Here is a 19,217-nt window from a genome sequence, read left to right as displayed (position 1 = left end):
TCGGTTGGGAGTAACCAACTCAGGGGGACCTGGGGAGAGCAGAGGTATTTAAGGGGTATGATACGGCCACGTGAAAGCCCTAGAGATGAAGTGCATTCACAGTCAGAGCCCAGGGAAGTGGCAATTTCAGCTTCCTATTGTTGTGCTGATCTCTGCTTCCGGGCAAACTCCTGCAAGGTGAGAATTTGGTCACTGGGCAATTAGGCTCTGGCCTCTGCCTCCGAATGGCCATCTAGGTGAGAGACGGGCACCTATAATAACAGAATCTGATGGGTGGCCCATTCTCAAAGCAGCGCCATCCACAACTATATCATCCCAGCAAAGGCTGTATTCTAGCCAAATCATATAAACCTGAGTAACCTGTGCTTTACTACCCTCCTAGTGAGAAAGTTTTTCCTAGCAGTTAAGCCTGAGAAGCTAACTTGCATGGGTGATTTTTGTTCTTCCCTCCTGCAGTCTATTGTATACACACACGTACCCTCTCAGCCTGGGTTAGTGTGGTGCACCCCACCATGCTTCTGGGAGCATCCCATTTTGGGTTGTCCACTGCAGCTCAGACAGATGAAGGGTTCGCCATCCGTATAGTCAGACTAAAGAACAGACGGGTGGAAAAGAAATCTCACTAGGGAACTGCCATTCCTGGGGTACCTTGGATAGTCTCATTACTCTTCCTAATGGGCTACTAATTAGACAAGGGACAGGATGCAAGTAAAAATTTACAGTACCTTTGCCATGCTCATCTCTCATTCACTGTTGCATTTCCCAGCCCAAAGTTGTGGCCATCCTTACTTCCCACCTCTCGTCTCCCGAGTGGTAGGGGGTGAAGACACCAGACCCCACAGCTGGCCTTGGCAGGTGAGGTTACAGCGTTTTTGTTGCACAAGTGTGGTTCTTCTAGCTTTGCCTTTGGGAGCACAGGGCAAAACCCAGGTAATGTCTTTGTGTGTTTGCATTGCAGATCTCCCTCCAATACAGCAGAAACGGAGCCTGGGGTCACACATGTGGTGGGACCCTCATTGCTACCAACTGGGTCCTGACGGCAGCTCACTGCATCAGGTACATGAGAAATCAAAGAGGGAGGGACACGGCAGATCCTCCATGGCCACAAATTAGAGCTGAGATCGTTCAGTAAGAAAAGAAACAGAGAAAAAAGCCCTTTAGGAAAGAGCGAGAGAGTCCTGCCTCTTAGTGCAGAGGAGCAGCCCTGGTTAACGAACGGGGGAAGGAAAGAGGGGAAAAGAGCAAGACTTGCCATCTCATCAGTTGAGGATGGGCTGGGTTTTGTCCTCCCCTCCTGGCTGGCTCTCAGGAAAGAAAACAGCCTTCCACTGCAGCCTGCTTATGAATTAGCACATTACATTTCACTGGTGGCCTTATCTCCGTGTGGTAGCTCATCTGATACCAGCAAGGTAAGTGGAAAATCAAGGTACTTGCCAGCATACCCATGCTTTCTCCTCCTCTGTTTGTTCATGCAGCAAAAGCAACACCTACAGAGTCGTTCTGGGGAAACAGAACCTGAAACAAGAGGAACTTGGTGCTGTGACTGTTGGTGTAGAGAAGATCATTGTCCACGAGAGATGGATCTCCCTACTTGTCATGTAAATCTACTGGTTCCTAACATGCAAGGATGGGGGTGGGTGGGATCTGCAGCCTTGTACTGATCAATCCTATCTACAAAGCTTCCATCAAATCAGCCTGGTTTCTTCCCAGAACCTAAAAAATGCTCTGAAAATTGCAACAGGGGAAGTTGCTCTTTGCAAAGGCCAGGCTTGGTTAAGAAGAGTGACATGTGCACACTTACTAAGACACACTGCCCCCCGGGGCCAGGTCTGACCCAGCGTCGTGCCCCATGTTTCTTTCGGTGGGGGAAAGAGGGAGCGACATCACTTGAAGGGAAGGTGCTGAGGTCACAGATCCTCCCCAAAAACCACCCTGCGATTTCCAGCTGAGTTTACCCCTTGTTCCCAATTCCAACGTGTGTTTCAGCAACGACATTGCCCTGATCAAACTAGCTGAGCACGTGGTACCGAGTGAAACGATCCAGCCTGCCTGCCTGCCACCAGCGGGCGAGCTTCTGCCCCAAGGCTTCCCCTGCTATGTCACTGGATGGGGACGTCTCTGGAGTAAGTAGAGCAGCTTGTGCTAGAGCCGTGCCTTCCAGCACCTGCTACGTGCCCTAACACCAATGCTTTGGGGATGGCTAGTGCAGGGTCTGTGTTTGAATAGCGAGACTGGCTCTGCCAGGCTGCCAGGCCATTGCTCCCACGGGGACATGCTGTGGCCGCTGCCCACTCACAATGCAGAGACTTGGGGCAGTCAAGATTACGTGAGGGGTTAGAGTGGGCACCGGCTGGTGTAGGACTGCTCTGGGCAAGGAGAATTGGTGCGGGCGGGCCAAACGCACAGCAGGTCCTGTTTGCTAGTGCAAAGATGACACAACACCTGATTCATCTCCTCAACCACACTCCCCAGTTGGCTGTTTGCCACATCCATGAGTGCCAGATCAGCTCTCGAGACAGTAGAGGAGAGCTAAGATACCCTAGGAGCTGAGGATGGGGAAGATTTCAGGAGAATTAACTAGTCTTCCTGCTTGAAATGCAAGGATTTCCCCTGCATTACCTCCCAGAGCTTTCCTAGTCCCACCTTGCCATCAGCAGCTAAAAAAATTAGCCTTTTTCCACTTTCTTCCCATTGCCCCTTTGGCCGCCATGAGGGATTCTCCCCTGGGCCTTGCTGCATGTGCCCTTCATGCACTGCTATCTCCTCCGATCAGGAATAAGCAGTGACCTACTCCATCCACGGGCAACAGTGTGGTCAAGAGGAGAAAGCAAAAATTTGTGTCACCTGGGTTCTCCCAGTCCTGTCACAGGGGCTGTTGAATGATTGTTGAAGGCTTCGCTTCTCTCTGCTTCATTTAACCCACATGTCAGACAGAGGTCAGGATACCAGCTTCCTATTTAAAGCACTCATAGATGGAAGCCCTATATAGGGTCTGGCTATTATCACTCTGACATCACGTCCCCGAGGTCATAGGTGGTCCTGACTTTGCCTGCCACCTGTGTCGGATGCTCCTCATGGCTCTCTTCTTTGTGATCCCCTGTTTTGCAGCCAATGGTCCCATCTCTGATGACCTCCAGCAGGCGCTTCTGCCCATCGTGGATTATGCCACATGTTCTCAGCCAGCCTGGTGGGGCAGTATGGTCAGGAAGACCATGGTCTGTGCAGGAGGAGATGGAGTCACTTCTGCGTGTAACGTAAGTCTTCCCTGCCTGGTTGGTTGTGCTACTGTGTGCATCGTCTGATCATCACCCTTGATGGCAAGTGAATGAACCCATAGCAGGGAATGGAGGCCACCACATGGGCTTTAATTCTCACGCCTGAAGATCAGTGACTCCCTTGTATGTAGACTCCCTCGCCGTGAAGACACAACAAAACAGGACTTCCTGATTTAAAAAGGAGGGTTAATTTGTTTTTTTTTAAATTTAGAGTTTTGATTAAAACATATGGTAAAACTTCATCATCAGAGATGTTCAGCACCGCCAGCAACCAGCTCGCAGTGAGGAGGCCCTGGCCTCTTCTACACATGGTAGCAAACTGAATATTTTCATGGCCTTGGTTTAGCAAAGGGCTGAAAACTGAGTTTGGCTCTTGAGGTTTGGTCTCCAGCAGGGATGCTGTCATCTCTGCACCAAGGGGGAGCTTCTTGTGGAGCAAGGGTGCTTTTAGACTAGAGCCTTTTGCTGTGTGCCGGCTTCATTCAAGATCCCAGAACAGTTTTCTTAAGAATTTGGGGTCCTGCTCTTCTCACTGCTCAGCACCATGACCTAATCTGGAGTGGCTGCTATTCTGGGGCAAGTGATGCCTGAAGTTTAGATGACGTTCAGGGCACCAGGGCCATGCACTGTGCCCAAGAAGCTAGACAAAGAGGTCACACATGCTCCCTGTATCCTCTCCTATATCACAGTCGTCCCAGCAGAAAGCCAGCCGTGCCTTGTCCATCAGCCAGAAGGCCTGTTACCATGCTGAAGGCCTATGTATTTTGTGTTGTGCCAGGGTGACTCTGGAGGCCCACTGAACTGCTATCACGGTGACGTGTGGCAGGTGTTTGGCATCGTGAGCTTTGGGTCTGCTGAGGGCTGCAACACGCTGAACAAGCCGACTGTCTTCACTCGGGTGTCTGCCTTCATCGACTGGATACACAAGGTGGGTGTTGGCATGTTAGAGCAGAGCTCTGGGGGCTCAGTTTGGTTTCTGACCTTGGATTAAGCAGCACTTGGGTGCTTTATGTTTAAGTAACAACAACCCAGTTTATCCATCCCAGACCATCCATCTCTAGCTCCCTCTTCACGTGGTTCTAGATGGCTAAGCCAGAGCTTGGGGCTGGAGCCCCTCCTGCTCCATGAGAGTTTGTGGGTCATCCTAACACAGCAAACCTATTGTGTGCACTGATGAGGCTGGCAAAAGATGGGCCCTTAGGTCCTCACTTTAGGAGCCGAAGTCAGGCACTGCACACCCAGCAGCATCCATAGCTTTTGGAGGACCATTAGGGAAAGTCACCAGCTGCTTGGGACCTTTGAAAATCAAATAATTTATTTAGACTCCAAAGTCAGGGCCCAATCTTTAGCCCTTCCAGCATCGCAAGCTGGTTGGCTCAGGCTCATTAAGAGGCCTAGTTCCATTCCTCGAGCATAGGAGAGTAATGGACCTCACTTCACCAGGAACCAATGGCTCCAATTTTGCAGGAAGATACAGTTTCGGAAAAAAATAACTAACCCCCTTTTTTCTTTTTATCCCGTCCACCAGACAATGGCTGCAAACTGAGGAGTCCAGCTCATGACACTGTCTGTAATCCCATGAAACCCTAATAAACCTTCTCATCATCATTTTCCCTGGCTCAATGATTGTTTGAAGTGCGTCCGACACATTGCTGTGTGCTATTGACTTCATCTGAGTTACTGATTCACTCCAGGTGGAAACTAGTCTCCTTACACCTTCCCCTTCTCATCAGAATAATCCAGGGGCAATACTTTCATACTAAATACAGGACTTAGGCAGAATTAACAACAAGAATATGTCAGAGGAGCAGAAAAGCAATCCAGGACATTCCTACATGCATAAAAGAAAACAATTGTGTTATACTGACTTCATCATGATGCAGATACTTTATACAACTGCATCTCACTCCTGAAGCACCCGAAATCAGTGTTTTTGTCAACTGTGCAAGACCCAGCTTGGTTCTCCCATCTCACTGACTAGTAACTTCAGGCCCAGTTGAAAGAAGGGCTCCTCTTGGTGACCTGGGGTTCACAAGGAGACGGACACTTGAGAAGGGAACATTTTGCAGTACAGGCCATCTACCCACCTCCCCTGTCCCCTCTCCTCTGCATGCATAAACTGGCCATGTCAGATGATGTGGAAGGATGACCTAGCTAGGTTAGAAACCTCACCTGTTAGCCAGCAGGCATACAAGCATTTCATCTGAGCATGCTAGGAAAACATCCAATGCCCATCACCTGTTACACATACAGAAATATTGGCTGCCACCTGCCAGCGAACTGGGTCATCCCAGAGCCCTGAGATGAATGGCTCTGAGCTATCTGGAGGTTTCCCTTCTCTGTATTTCAACAGTCCTCTGAACTGGGGTGGTTTTTTTTAAACCAGACTCATGACAACTGTGCGCTACCTTGGGTGCAGCGCACAGCTCGGACACAAGAGAGAACAACCAAGCGCAACGTCTGCTGGAGAAGGATCTAGGACAGGGCTGTGTCATGGGGGAGGCTGACCTCACATGCTGACGTCACAGACGGGATTAGTTCAACTCAGACAATGTACTGCAGCATGGTTCCCCTTGGTCACAAGATTTCACTTAGTTTCCCTCAAGGGAGGAGGGTTGAGCCTACAATCTGGGTCTGCGATGCCCTGGTATTATAGTGATGGGGGTCACAATTAGAGAGAAAGATTCCCCTAAGAACCCACCAATTATTGGATGAGTTCTTAACTCAACCAAGCTGTCTTTCTTCCTGTTATTACATGTCTAGCACCAACAGTATGTGAAATGTGGCAGGGTTGCTGGTGGAGGATGACTAGTTAACTATCTGCTCCAAAGAAATGCTGTTCTTTTTACCACCCCTCAAGACCCAGCTTCTCCAAGGCACAAAAAACTTCTCAGAGGGCATGTCTACACATGCATTCATGCACGGTGGTTACTGTGCATTATGCTTAGTGCCTGTAATAACAGGTACTAACTAAATGTGCAGTAATCGGTGCTACTGCACAGTCGTGTCAGTGCATACTTTTTAAGCGACACTAATGCGCAGCAGACTAATTTTACTGCTCATTAGTGCACTAGCACAGCTTCCACTGTGATGTGCTAATGCACGGTGGAATTAGTTTACTGGGTATTTAGTGTCTCATGTAGCTGTGCCCAGGGATGAGGAAAAGAAGGGGCAGATTGTAAAAAAGTGGCTTAGACATTCATTGCCATGGAAATGGTTTGGGAAAAAACAAAGATGCTTAATGAGGAGAAAAGCAGCTGCATGTTTTGAGGGTTCCTGGAAGTGGCACAGGCACATGTCTGCCATCTAAGAATGGCCTTTTAATTGCAGTCCCAATTTACTCAAATAAATTCATACCCACTTAACGCTGCTGCTAATGCAATAATGTCTAGTAAAGAGTTGGTTGTGCTAGCATTGGCTGCATCATTTCTGGCCTTCCAAAGACCTGGTGCTCAGTGAATGTGACAAGCCAGTTATTTGTTATCAAGTAAAAAACTCAGCACAGAATGAAACGGGGGAAGTTTTGCTTCTGCAGCCCTCTCAATGAACCATCTGATTCAAATACTTCTTCCAAAGCTTAATGCAGCTGTCCGTGCAGCACTAGGTTAGAAACCTCACCCGTTAGCCAGCAGGGATATGAGCTGGAAAAGACAGTGGGTCACTTCTCCTCTCACTGCCTCCAGTTGAAATTTGAAGTGGAACTGGTGAAAAAGGGCAGTTTCTGGTTGGGAAGAAATTTCAGCATTCTGCCTTTTATTCTGATTCACCCACCCCCTCCTGCCACGCCATATGGATTTTTAATCTCTCCTGAACCAGGATTTCCAAAAAGAGTCTACTGGTTTTTGCAGAACATTTTGGAAGTTTGCTTTTTTTTTAATTTTTTTTGTTATTATTATTTGCTACTTTTAAATAGTTTCAATTATATTTCCATTGGTTCATGAAACAACAGAAGTCGCCCTAATGTTCTTTCGCTTACATTAATTTAATGTCTTCTTATTTTAGAGCCTATTAAGAACACCTGCTACTTAGTACAGCCTGAAATATCAGCTCTTCTTTTCAAGTTGGTGTATTTAAAGATTAAAAAAAAGGTTGGCGTGTTTACACACACACATTACCCAAGAAAAGTAGGTAAGGCATTTCCATTGGTACTAAGTAGCAGCTGTTCTTTGCTGTTTATAAAAATAATAGCCTGGTTGAAGCAGTCTGTGGTGTATTATGCCACATCAGGCTGCATATTAGGTCCTGTTATTACTGATGTGTCATTTAACAGAGTATAAATAATGTAACCAATAATACATTTTTCCTGCCAATAAACATTAGTCAACAGGATTCAAGCTAGCAAGAAAGCAAGCAACTGTGCCAAGTGACATCCAGCTCCCTCAGTGCTTTCCGGGAAAAGGACGGTCCCTCTAAAGCAGGAGTTGGCAACATTTTTGGGCAGTGCCAACAACACCTGCAACCTTGACTTGTTGATGTGCCAGGGGCAGAAAGCAAAGGCACCTCAAAGGGCCCAATCCTTATTATAGCCCCCCCTAACATCTATGAATCTATAAATCACCTTTGTCCCATTTGATACTTGGCATCCCTCACCCGTGTCACAACAGCTGTTATCAGGTGCAGTTGGAAGACCGTGGTGCTTTCAGGGAGAGGTCGGAAATGAAGCAGGTGCGCCCAGCTATATGCAACCATGCAGCATAGCAGATGAATTTCCTGCACGTTGTGAAGCATCCCAGTGTCCGCAACAGTGAAGAACTAGGGGACGCTTCTTGTAAACATCTCCTTCATTAGTAAGGATGGGAGAGGTTAATGAGGAATCCTGAACCTCAGATTGTGATCTACATCCATCACTGCCTAGCACTGTGCAGAGAACAGGGTTCAAGCTAATGGGTTTGATGATGCATGTACAAAAGCCATCTCATTACCTAAGCCCAGAAGAAATGAGAAGAGCAGCTATTGGGATAACTCACAGGAAAGTGAAAGATCTGGCCAGTTGGTGCCACTTTTGACTTGAAACAGTTAAACAGGGAGGGAGTGGTGAAGGAAGGGTGAGCAGCTAGAAATGTCATGGGCTGGAGGGGAGCTGTAGAGCTGTCCAGCAGAGGAAAGGAAAAAGCAAGACCCTAGACTTCTCCAGCACCAAGCCCTGGGTTGGAGGTTGCCAACCCTGGAGACCACAATCACAAAGTTACGTTATATCAAAACACCTATCAAAATCATGTGGCATCAAAACAGATCCCAGCCTGCTCTCCAGAACCTCTCAGAGGGGATGGACGTTTCAAGTACAGCAAGTTCAAGGGTCTAACAAATTCAAGGTCTAACATGTACATGCACAACCTGGAAGTGCCACCAATACAGAAAAGTTGCTCCAGTTTCCATGCTGCTTCATCCAGGGTTAGAGTTGCAGCAGTTTTGCTGCACTGGAACGGCCCCCAGCTGATACAGGACTGTTAGAACGTAAAAGCTGCTGTGTGGTTTGGAGCAAGAGTTCCTCCTTCCCCCTTGAAATGGCTTCAAATCAATGTTAGTCCATAGCTTAAGATGCTCTCAGGCTACTGGCCATCCTATTATCCCTCTGCAGAGGCACAGCCACCTCCATGCTGGAACAACCCAAATGTTCAGCAGCTGACAGCTGCACAGTACGGAAGGGTGCAAAGAAGAGTCCTGCAAGTACAACAGGACTCCTCCAAGTGCTCCTGCTAACAGCACCAAGGGAATGTAGCAATCATGAATGACCTGGACTTCAGCTTCACCTTCAAACTTTGAGATAACCATGCAACAGGTGCCTTTTCCCAGGAACAGTTACACATAACCAACCTCAGGTTCCAGCTAATCACCAGGTTTGAAACTCCCAGGACACCTAAACCCTTTGCTTTCCAAAGTGGGCTGAATTAAGCTCGGTAATATTTCACTCTGCACAGGTCCTACCTGATCAGTACACGTTTGAGGTGTTATGGTAAAGGTGTGCTTGGAGGTGCCTCATGGAAAAAAATATTCCTATCTTCCCCTCGAGGAACATCATTATTCCCATCCCTTTCAATTCCACTGGCGGCCCCATTACAAGAATGTGTGGATGGTTTTATCCCTCCAGATCTAAATTGTTCTAGGTAATCAATTTTGAAAAGGAGAAACATCTCCGTTTCCTCAGGAACACCAGTGCATCATGTTTGCTGAATGATAACTTGCCAAGGTTAGGACCGAGGCTTTATCTCATGGTGATGTGGCTTTCCATTGCAACCATCCCCGCTCCTGGCTTCGGGTCAAGCTAGTTTTGCACTATAAATACTGCGCAGTCGCCTTTGTTCAGCCTACAACACCAGTCACCATGCTCCAGTTCATGTGCCTCACCCTGCTCCTGGGCTATGGTAAGTCTTTCATGGACAATGTCCACACTGTTTGAATAGGAGCGTTCTGAAAAGAGGAAAAGGGCGGTCTGGGAAGTCTGGGGAATGAGGAGGAATGAACTCAAGTTTTTGCTTCCAGATGATAGTACTGGAGCCTGTTCCATCTGCACAGGCAATGCTACCCTATGGATGCATCTACATGAGATGCTTTATTGCACATTAGACAAATCTAATGCGCAGTAAAGCCTCACCATCTACACATGTGCAGCAATTACTGCACAGTATATTAGTCTAAGGCACCATTTTCAAGTACCTGTAGATACAAGTACTAGAAAAAACAGTGCATTAACTGATGCACTGTACCACATGAGTATACACTGATGGGGACCAAGTTACTCCTGATCAGCCTAGGCAGCAGGGGGCCAGAGTGGGTGCCGTCTCAGTGAGACGCTGCCTGCCAGCCACATAGAGATCTGGATCTATCTATCTGTCCCGATCTCGGTATAGCTGAAAGGCAGCTGCCCAGCAGCTGGGACAGCTTTCCTAACCACATAGAGATCAAGATGGGTCCCATCTCCATCTGACTGGGAGGCAGCTGCCAGTTAAGCCAGGACACTCCCCCTTACTCCCTGGAGCTCGGGGCTAAGCCCCCATACCTCCTGCTAGCCCAGAGGCACCTGGGGGAACTTGGAGCTCCCCTGGCTACTGCAGGGGGGCAGACCAGGGCAGGAATAGCCCTGGAGTGGGCTGCTCCTGGCTGGCTCAATTTGCTCCCGATAAGGGCGCATGTGTAGATGTGTGCCAGGGAGTGCTTTAATGAGCCTGAATTTTTTGTGCAGCAAATTCAGGCGCATTAATTGAATGTGTAGACACACTCCATGCGAAGCAGAAATTCATTTGCCATGGCCCATTCAGAGCTTGGCCTCTCCAGAGGTGCTGAGTCAGTGCCAGGTGCCTTATGGGTCCTTAGCATTAGATGGCTGAGTTTGAGAAGCAAACTTAGAATCATAGAAAATGAGGGTTGGAAGGGACCTTAGAGGGTCATGTAGTCCAACCCAAAACTTGTGGGGATCCATCACAGCACACTGTATGCACGTGACAGACTCTACCCCCAACCTAACAGTGGTATATCTTGCACCTCTCTAATCAAACTGGCATAGGCCCAGCCCACCAGTGTGTCATTTACAGTACTTTCACAATGCTCATTTCTCCTTTGTGATACATTCCCCAGCCTACGGTTGTGGCAAGCCTTACTATGCGCCTAACATCGCCCGGGTGGTAGGGGGCGAAGATGCCAGACCCCACAGCTGGCCTTGGCAGGTAAAGAAACAGTGTTATCCCTGCATGAGACTGGTTCTTAGGCTTTGCCTTTGGGAACACAGGTTAAAGTCCAGCTAATGTCCTTACATCTTTGAATTCCAGATTTCCCTCCAGTATGACAAGAACGGAGTCTGGGCTCACACATGTGGTGGGACTCTCATCGCTACCAACTGGGTCTTGACTGCAGCCCATTGCATCAGGTAACCAAAGCAGAGGAGAGCCCAGGAAATTCAACAGTACAAAACTGAAGCTGAAATCTCATTAGAAAACCAAGCCTCGAGCTCTTCAGAGAGGATTCAGAAAGTTTGGCCTTTTTTTTTTTTTTTTTGACAGCCTCCTGGAAATAGGTGGAGAGGCCAAAGAGTGCAATTGTGATCAGGTGGTAGAAACAGCCTCCTGCTATGAACTAACAGAGCTCCTTTGTTAAACTTTTGTCAGTCGCCCCATGGAGCTGGGTTTAGACCTTGAAGTGTAGGAGGAACGTGGAGGAAATCAAGAGCCTTGTAAGTGTGTCCATGTTTTCTTCTGCTCTGTCGGTTCACAGCAACAGCAGAAAGTACCAAGTCGTCTTGGGGAAACAGAACCTGAAGGAAGAAGAGGCCGGCTCCGTGGCTGCTGGCGTGGAAAAGATCATCGTCCATGAGAAGTGGAACTCCATCCAGATCATGTAAATCACCTGACCCTAAAGCACAGGGGAAGCGGGCGGGAGGTGGACCTGTAGCACCTCCTCTTTCTTGACCCTATGTACAAGGCCTGGATCTGATCCACCAGCTCTGGCTTTAGGTTCTTTGTTTGCCCCATAAACCCACACCGATTAAAGTCTGGTTCTGAAAACTGGACTACGGAAAGCTGCCATGTGGAAAGACACAGCTATCTGAGAAATGATTGAAGAGAAGCATGATCTAGGCACTGATCTATATTCTTGCCTCTCCCCGGTCTTTCCAAGCTAGCTTTGTCTTGGATCCAGGCTGCCTGTTTCCTTAGGGTAATGACTCAGTGCCATGATCTCCTCTTAACTATGGCACAGGTTACCAGCACCATTAGGCACAGAAACACCTACACATGATTCACAAGATAAACTCCAAATACAGTAGGAATCCACAGTGGCCGAAACAGTCGGACCTGCTGTAGGCTTTCTGAGTTTTTTTGCGACAGATGAATTTCTTCATTCTATTTCCATAGTCAAGAAATGAGGGAAAGCCAAGAGCTGGCCTTTTCCAAGGACAGCCTAGAGTTTAATGGGCACCTTGAGACTAAAAAGGTTGAAAAACCACTGTCTTAGGGAATCGGGAGGGAGAACAAAGGGTCATGTCATAGTGAATCCCACAGTGAATGGGATCTGACTCTCTGTTTATTGGTGATGAATGCAATGCAATGTCACAGGCTTGGGACTGGGTGATTTTTCTTAACCTCCCCCCTTTCCCCTTTGTGCTTCAGCAATGACATTGCCCTGATCAAACTAGCTGAGCCGGTGGAACTGAGCAAGACAATCCAGCCCGCCTGCCTGCCGCCAGCGGGCGAGATACTGCCCCAAGGCTTCCCCTGCTATGTCACTGGATGGGGGCGTCTCTGGAGTAAGTAGGGCAGCCTCTGTGAGAGCTGTGTTTGTCTCTTGTGCCTTTTCTATACTGCCATCTTGTCTAATTGCCTTTAGCCGGTCCATGTGATGTTCCCTTGAGGCAGTGTAGCCTAATGATCAGGACTCAGGAGACAGTGACTCCGTTCCTGTCTCTGCCACTGATCAGCAGAATGTCCCTGCCAAGTCCCTTCCTCTTTCCGTGACTTGCCTTTCCCACTTGTAAAAGGCAAGTCTTGATCAACCTCCTCTGTACAGCACTCAGAGCTCTCCCTAGAAAGAGCACCACATAAAAGCTAAGATTGTAGGATATGACCGCACACATCTCAAGACATCTTCCAAGCGTGCCGTTCACCTGTGTAAAACCCTCCTGATGGACCCTCTCCTCCATTTTACAGCCAACGGCCCCATTGCTGACATCCTCCAGCAGGCCTTGCTGCCCATCGTGGACCATGCCACGTGCACTCTGCCAGACTGGTGGGGCAGCACCGTCAAGACCACCATGGTCTGTGCAGGAGGAGACGGAGTCGTTTCTGGGTGTAACGTAAGTGCCGTGAGGAAGGTGGGCAGTAACACTGTGCTTCTCACTGCTGTCCAGGGGTGGTGATCCAGCGAGACGGCAGGAACTAGGGAAGGTGCTGGAGGGCTCACACTGGGGAGCTGGTGAATTTGTAGTCTCACTACGAACAGTCAAACAAAGGAGTCCTCCAAGTTTGGAAATAATTGGCTTTGGAGAACTCATGGCCTACTCCCTCATTGCAGTGAGATAGGGGGAATAATCCACACTCTAAACTATGCAGAGTGAGATTCAGCACCTCTGGCATCTCTAGGCAAGATGAAAGGGTGAGAGCTTAGGGGAAGCTGAAGAGCTTCAAGCTGGGGTGCAGGCACTTTGGGACTGAGACCATGGGCTGCTCTCAGCTGGAAGCAAGGGGTTGAAGAGGTCTAGGGCACTAGGGAAAGAAAGGAGTAAATGTTCCTGTATCCTGTGCTGTACCAAACCCATCACTCTAGAAAGCCGGGTCCATGAGCCAGGACTGTTACTGCACTAAAGGACCGCACATTTTATATGCAGGGGGACTCTGGAGGCCCCTTGAATTGCCATCCTGGTGACGCGTGGGAGGTGTCTGGCATCGTGAGCTTTGGATCTGGTTGGGGCTGCAACACTCTCAAGAAGCCGACTGTCTTCACGCGTGTGTCTGCCTACATCGAGTGGATAAACGAGGTTGGTGTCTGCATGCTAAAGCAAAGCTCTGGCTGTTGAACACTGAGTGGTTTATAGTTTTGTATGGAAAAACACACCCAGTTTATCCATCCCAGACCTGCCGTCCCTTGGTTTTCCTTTCCTTTCCTTCCAGATGCCCTCCTTAGGGCTCTAAGCCAGAGCTCCGGGTATGAAGGAATTAGGGAAGGGGTCAGTGATCACTCTGGGGAAGTTGGTATCAAGATTTGAGCTTGGCAGCAGCTCTGGCTCTCATATCTGTGCCCCACACACTCTTGCTGCCAACCTACAAACACTGAGGTTTCAATTTGCCTCTGTGAATGATTTAAAAAACAAGAACTAAAACTAAGACACCCAAGTGCTCAGTTAAACACCAAATGAAGTGTCTTGACTCTCAAGAGCATTGACAGCTCAAGTTCTCGTGTCATTGCTTTGTATTAAACCATGCCTAGAGCAGGTTAAGAACCACTACAGGCTGAGTGGCGGTGAAAGGGCAGGAAGGATTTTAGGGATTATATTGGGAAAAGGGATAAAGATGATGCAATATGTAACATCGAATGCAGCTGGAGAGTCTCTGTTGGTGACAATGCACTTTGGTTCTCATTAAGCAAGGGAGGAAGGAAACGGGGAACAGCAAGAGAAGGGCCTAAGCCACTAAGCGTGGACTTAGATCTGGCTTCTAGACCTTCCCCAACACTGCAAGGCATTTGGATCAGGCTCAGCAACAGACTTTGGTGCACCCCTTGAGCACAAGTGAGCTCCGGATGCATCCAAAAAGTGTGTTTGCAATGGGAACTCCACAGGGACTGTTTATTTTCTGTTACTGAGAAAATGCGGTTTATGAAAAATAATTAACATTCTGCTCTTTTTATCCCAACAGAAAATGGCTCAAAACTGAGGAGTCTGGTTCACAACATTGTGTGTAATCTCATGAAAGCCTAATAAACCTCATTATCACCTTCCTTGGCTCTAACTGGTGCTGGAAATGCATCTGACACCACGCTACTCGCTAGCACCATCAAAACAGATTTAAAAAAAAAGAAAGGTGGCTTAGATTTTCAAAGATACTTCAGTGCCCAGCTCTCACTGATTTCAGCAGGCCTCTGTACCTAGTTAGGTAGCACAGCCTGCCTCCTGGGCTCTGGTTTGAAAAACCCACTGTTCCTCTTCATATAATTCAGTTCAGAATTCAGGCAGAAGCAAAGTAAGCGGGAGAGAAACAAGCAAGGATGCTCCATCACATCAGCAATCCTGTCCTTAGGCTTGGTCTCTGGGGGATGCAAAAATCAGAGGATCTCCTCCTTCACTAGCCTGTAACTTCAGGCCCCAGAAGGGATCCTTCTATTCAGCACAGTGCAATACGTTCACCAGTTTGCCTTGTGACACGTGCTTGCTAAACTGCATCTTCGTGTCCTGGGGTCTCCATCTGGCACCCAAAGAAAGCTGGTGGTTACAAGCCGGGATAAAAGGTGGTGACAAAGGCGCTGTTCTGCGCTGGAGTCAAAGTCTGCTCCTTCCTTTTACTCCTGTGATTAAAAGAGCTGTGTGATTGTCCCCAGGGAGTCCGGATAAGCTGCAAATACAGCAACAAGGGCAAATGTGTCCAACCAGCCATGCTGACACCCCTATTACTGCCGGCAGTTGGGTGTAACCCCAGCACACCTTTGGAAATGCTCCAGGGCAACTACTGCAGCCGCAAAGATGTAGTAACCCTGCCCTGGCTGCGCACCTCTCTGACAGAGGCAATGGCTGGGATTAACGCAGTCCCACATCTGCCAGATCCCAGCCCCCCGTCTTGCCTTAGCCATCCGCTGCCAGGCACGCACCTAGGGGAACACATTCTCTGGTGGGCTTCAAGAGCCCCGTCTCACTCCCACCCCAGGCTTCAGTCCACTCTTTCTGATGTATCCATAGCTCTCTCCCACTCTATTGATCTCTTTTATTAGCAGTCATTCATAGATTTCATTCACAGACATTGGCTGGAAGGGACCTTGGAAGATCAGGGAGTCCAGCCCCCCGCCCGAAGGGCAGGAAGTCAGCTGGGGCCATAGGATCCCAGCAAGATCAGCATCCTGACCATAAGTCAGGAGGGGAAGGGAAATGATTTGGGTCCTATGTTATAAAGCATCTTATTGAGGAACACAGGCTAACGCCCTGGGCAAACCGCTGTGAGTCAGGCACTCCTTAGCACTCATGCTTTATTTCTCACCTCCCATGCGGCACCTCCTTTCTCTGATCTTGACATAGGGTGTAGGATGTAGGGTGCAGCCCCAGGGTGTGGCGTGGGCTGGGGCTGCTCAGTGCTTTAAGAATGACAACCCCAAAGTGGGCTCCAGAGACTCTGCCAACCTGCAGCAGTGGGCACTCAAAAAGAGTGGGCACAAGAAACAGAAAATAAGGGGTCCCATCAAGTCTAAGCTTGCCCAAAGCACTCCCACCTCACAATATCGTCCCACCGCATCCATTCCCTTTCCTCTCTGCATGTCAACTGGCCTTTTACTTCTCAAGTTCTCAGGATGGGAGGTGTTTAAACACCCTGGGAAAGCACAGAGCCTTCAAGAGGTATTTCACATGCGGGACCGTTAGGTGTCACTCTGTTGGGTCTTCCCAGCGCACGTAGGTGAATGGATCCAAGTTCTCCAATGGGTTTCTCTCTCCATTTGAATACTCCTCTGCACTAGATCATTCTTAAAACCAGTTTCCTCAAGCTGGGACATGCTTGATGCCTGTTATTCATTATCAAGAAAAGCCCCAGCACAGGTGAAATGGGGAGAGTTTTGTTTCTGAAGCTGTCTCAGTGAACAGCCCAATCTGAATACTTTTTGCAGAGCCTAACACAGCTGCTGCTGTTTAGCAGGCTAGAAACCTCACCCATGAGCCAACAGGAATACAAGCTGGAAGAAAACAGTGGATCCTCTTCTCCACACACTGCCTTTGGTGGAGATTTGGAGTGCAACTGGTTTGCAGTGCGAATGTGGAATTTCTTGTTCATGGGAAATTATTCTGATCTACAAATAATCCCAATTTTTTTTTCAGTTTCTTCAGAAATAGAATTTCCACAAAAAGTCAATTGCTCTTTTCCTTAACATTTTTTAAAGTTGGCTTTGAGATTTATTTTTAAAACTATTTCTCTTCCTCTTTACATTATACTGGAGGTTACAGAAGGCATCCTAATGTCATGACTGACATGTCAGACTATGGCAGTTCCACTTGAAACGCTAAATCTTTTCACAATTGAAGACTTAATAAAAAATACCTGCTGCTTAATACAGACAAACATACCTTCTTTTATTGATGAGACCAAAGTGTTTCCAGTTCCCATGTCAATAAAGAAATGGAGAAATCAATTTAAAAAATGAAATGCTTTCTATGATTTTGGATGTCATGTGATGCCATGCCAGGAGCATACATTAGGTATTGCGATTGCTGAAATGTTACTTGTCTATAAATAAACTAATCTACACATTTTCCCTGCCAATCAACATTAGTCAGCAGGATTCAAGCTAGCAAGAGAGCAAACAGCTGCTCCCACTGACACCCAGGTCCCTTGGTGCTTCCCAGTAGATGGACGGTCCCTCTTGAGGGATGGCCGTGGTCCCTTGAGGTTCATTTTATGTAAAGCCTCTGGTTATACTGCACAGAGGCACACAGAAGTAGCCTGCTGTGTCATCCAGTGAGCTTCACCACCCATGACTTGCCAGAAGATGGAATCAGAGATGGGCCCATGGAGGACGTTTCAGACACAACTAAATGATTTGGATGCCTCAGCCCTATCTGCAAAAGGGGCTTATAGTGCATAGGAGCTTAGTGGTCTTTGAAAGTCCATGGGACTTTGGCTTCTAAGCTGAGCGATTAGTTTGAAGAAGAGAGCCCAAGGCCCCCCAAACACTTGGTGCTCTGGAAAGTCCTGCCCTCTGTCACCATCCAGGTTCTATACATGGCCAAAGCCTTTGAAAACCTGAGCCAGGAAAGAGACCCAAGTATTGCACCTGAGGCCTAAGTACGTCAGTTCTGAAACGGGAGAGGCTTTTGATCCAGTTTTCATATCCCTGGCTTGGCGGCAGGGTTAAGATATGGTCTCATCCACTTCCGGGGAAGGACACAGAGGTAAGAGAGCTGCTCACATGATTATTATTTTCAAAGGAACATAAATAATTTGCCTTCTCATTCATCTGGAGTTGCAGATCTCAGACAGCATAGAAATCTGGCGACCCACAAGATTTCCACAGGGCTTCCGAGTGAAGGCAGTAACATCCCGTCCAACTTGGAGTCCTGCAAGCGTGATAGGCCACATACTCCTACCGACAGCGCCAGAGACAATGAATAAGTACAAATGAAAGTGAGCTGGACCTCAGCTTCACCTTCGGCATTCAAGATAACATCGCAACAGCTGGCCCTTCCCTGGAACATGCTGAGGCTGACCCCAAGCACCATCTAATCACCAGGTCAGAAACTCCCAGACTCCATGGACACTTTCCAGGCTGGAAGGGACAGCTCAGCTCTGCTTTCCTAAAGGAGATGCTTTGAGCTCCATGTGTTTCACTCTGCACAGGGCTGAAGATGCCCTTTTTTACTGAAACATTAACATGAAGGTCCTGCCGGGTCAGCGCAAGCCTTAGAGACTTCACAGTAAACATCTGCTCTGTGATTCCTTAGGAAAAGACACCCCTCCTTTCCTTTGAGGAGCATCTTTCTCCCCCTACCTTTAAAGTCCAGCAGTGGCCCCATTATAGTAGCGTGTGGTATCAATTATTCCTTATGAGACATGAAAAGTTGTAGGGCAAGGACTGGCAACCTATGACATGTAAAGCCATTGGATCTGGCCTGCAGACCTGGTCAGGCCTTTGGTGGCATCTGCTGGTGGGGGCTTTCCCCTTGCTGTAGCAGGGAGAAGTGGCCACAGCCAGATCTTAGCACCAGCCTGCCCTGGAGGCAATCTGGGTCATGCTGGCCCACAGCCACAAAAGGTTGCTGACCCTTAGTTCTAGGTCATCACTTTTAAACAGGAAAGATGCTTCTGTTTCCTCAAAGCCACCCGATGCATCATACGTACTGAATGATACCTTGCCAAGGTTAGGAATGAGACCTTATCTTGTTGTGGTGTGGCCTTCTGTTGCAACCATCCCCACTCCTGTCTTTGGGTCAATTTAGTTTTTCACTATAAATATCCAGCGGTTGCCTTTGTAGAGCCATGTGGAAGTTTGTGTGCCTCACTTTGCTCCTGAGCCACGATAAGTCTTTCACGTGTAGTCTCCAGGCATGTCTACATGTGCAATTAATGCACAGAAACAAACTCTGATGCATACCGTAGCATGTTGAGCTGGGGCAAAGCAGACCCACTGGCAGGGGGACCGGGGGCTCAACCCAGCTCAACGTGCTGCAGGGGGGCTGGCTGGGGCACGAGGGTGCTTCAGTGTGGGGCTAGCCAGCAGCCAGTCCCCACACTGGAACAGCCTTGTGCCCCAGCCAACCCCATCACTATC

General features: G+C 48.3%; 2 protein-coding genes across 2 annotated transcripts; both read left to right on the top strand.

Moving 5' to 3' along the window:
• Positions 1–702: 702 nt before the first annotated feature.
• Positions 703–4,821, top strand: LOC109314516 (chymotrypsin-C-like). The gene is made up of 7 exons (XM_019541731.1): positions 703–855; positions 959–1,056; positions 1,476–1,598; positions 1,987–2,123; positions 3,109–3,254; positions 4,054–4,203; positions 4,804–4,821. The coding sequence occupies exons 1-7, from the start codon at positions 703–705 to the stop codon at positions 4,819–4,821; spliced, it is 825 nt and encodes a 274-aa protein (XP_019397276.1).
• A 4,776-nt stretch (positions 4,822–9,597) lies between these two features.
• LOC109314543 (chymotrypsin-C-like) lies at positions 9,598–14,632 on the top strand. The gene is made up of 8 exons (XM_019541752.1): positions 9,598–9,637; positions 10,848–10,936; positions 11,039–11,136; positions 11,481–11,603; positions 12,374–12,510; positions 12,911–13,056; positions 13,588–13,737; positions 14,615–14,632. The coding sequence occupies exons 1-8, from the start codon at positions 9,598–9,600 to the stop codon at positions 14,630–14,632; spliced, it is 801 nt and encodes a 266-aa protein (XP_019397297.1).
• Positions 14,633–19,217: the final 4,585 nt, after the last annotated feature.

Source organism: Crocodylus porosus, unplaced genomic scaffold (assembly GCF_001723895.1).
Source record: "Crocodylus porosus isolate Cpor-Errol unplaced genomic scaffold, CroPor_comp1, whole genome shotgun sequence".
In the NCBI taxonomy this organism is placed as follows: Eukaryota; Metazoa; Chordata; order Crocodylia; family Crocodylidae; genus Crocodylus; species Crocodylus porosus.
This window is presented reverse-complemented; position numbering and strand designations above follow the sequence as displayed.

Excerpts from the sequence above, each read along its gene's own strand:
- LOC109314516 (XM_019541731.1), top strand. The coding sequence starts at position 703 with ATGCAAGTAAAAATTTACAGTACCTTTGCCATGCTCATCTCTCATTCA. Across the intron at positions 1,599-1,986 it reads TGGATCTCCCTACTTGTCAT|CAACGACATTGCCCTGATCA; the intron begins GTAAATCTACTG and ends CGTGTGTTTCAG. Across the intron at positions 3,255-4,053 it reads GAGTCACTTCTGCGTGTAAC|GGTGACTCTGGAGGCCCACT; the intron begins GTAAGTCTTCCC and ends GTGTTGTGCCAG.
- LOC109314543 (XM_019541752.1), top strand. The coding sequence starts at position 9,598 with ATGCTCCAGTTCATGTGCCTCACCCTGCTCCTGGGCTATG. Across the intron at positions 11,137-11,480 it reads ACTGCAGCCCATTGCATCAG|CAACAGCAGAAAGTACCAAG; the intron begins GTAACCAAAGCA and ends GTCGGTTCACAG. Across the intron at positions 13,057-13,587 it reads GAGTCGTTTCTGGGTGTAAC|GGGGACTCTGGAGGCCCCTT; the intron begins GTAAGTGCCGTG and ends TTTTATATGCAG.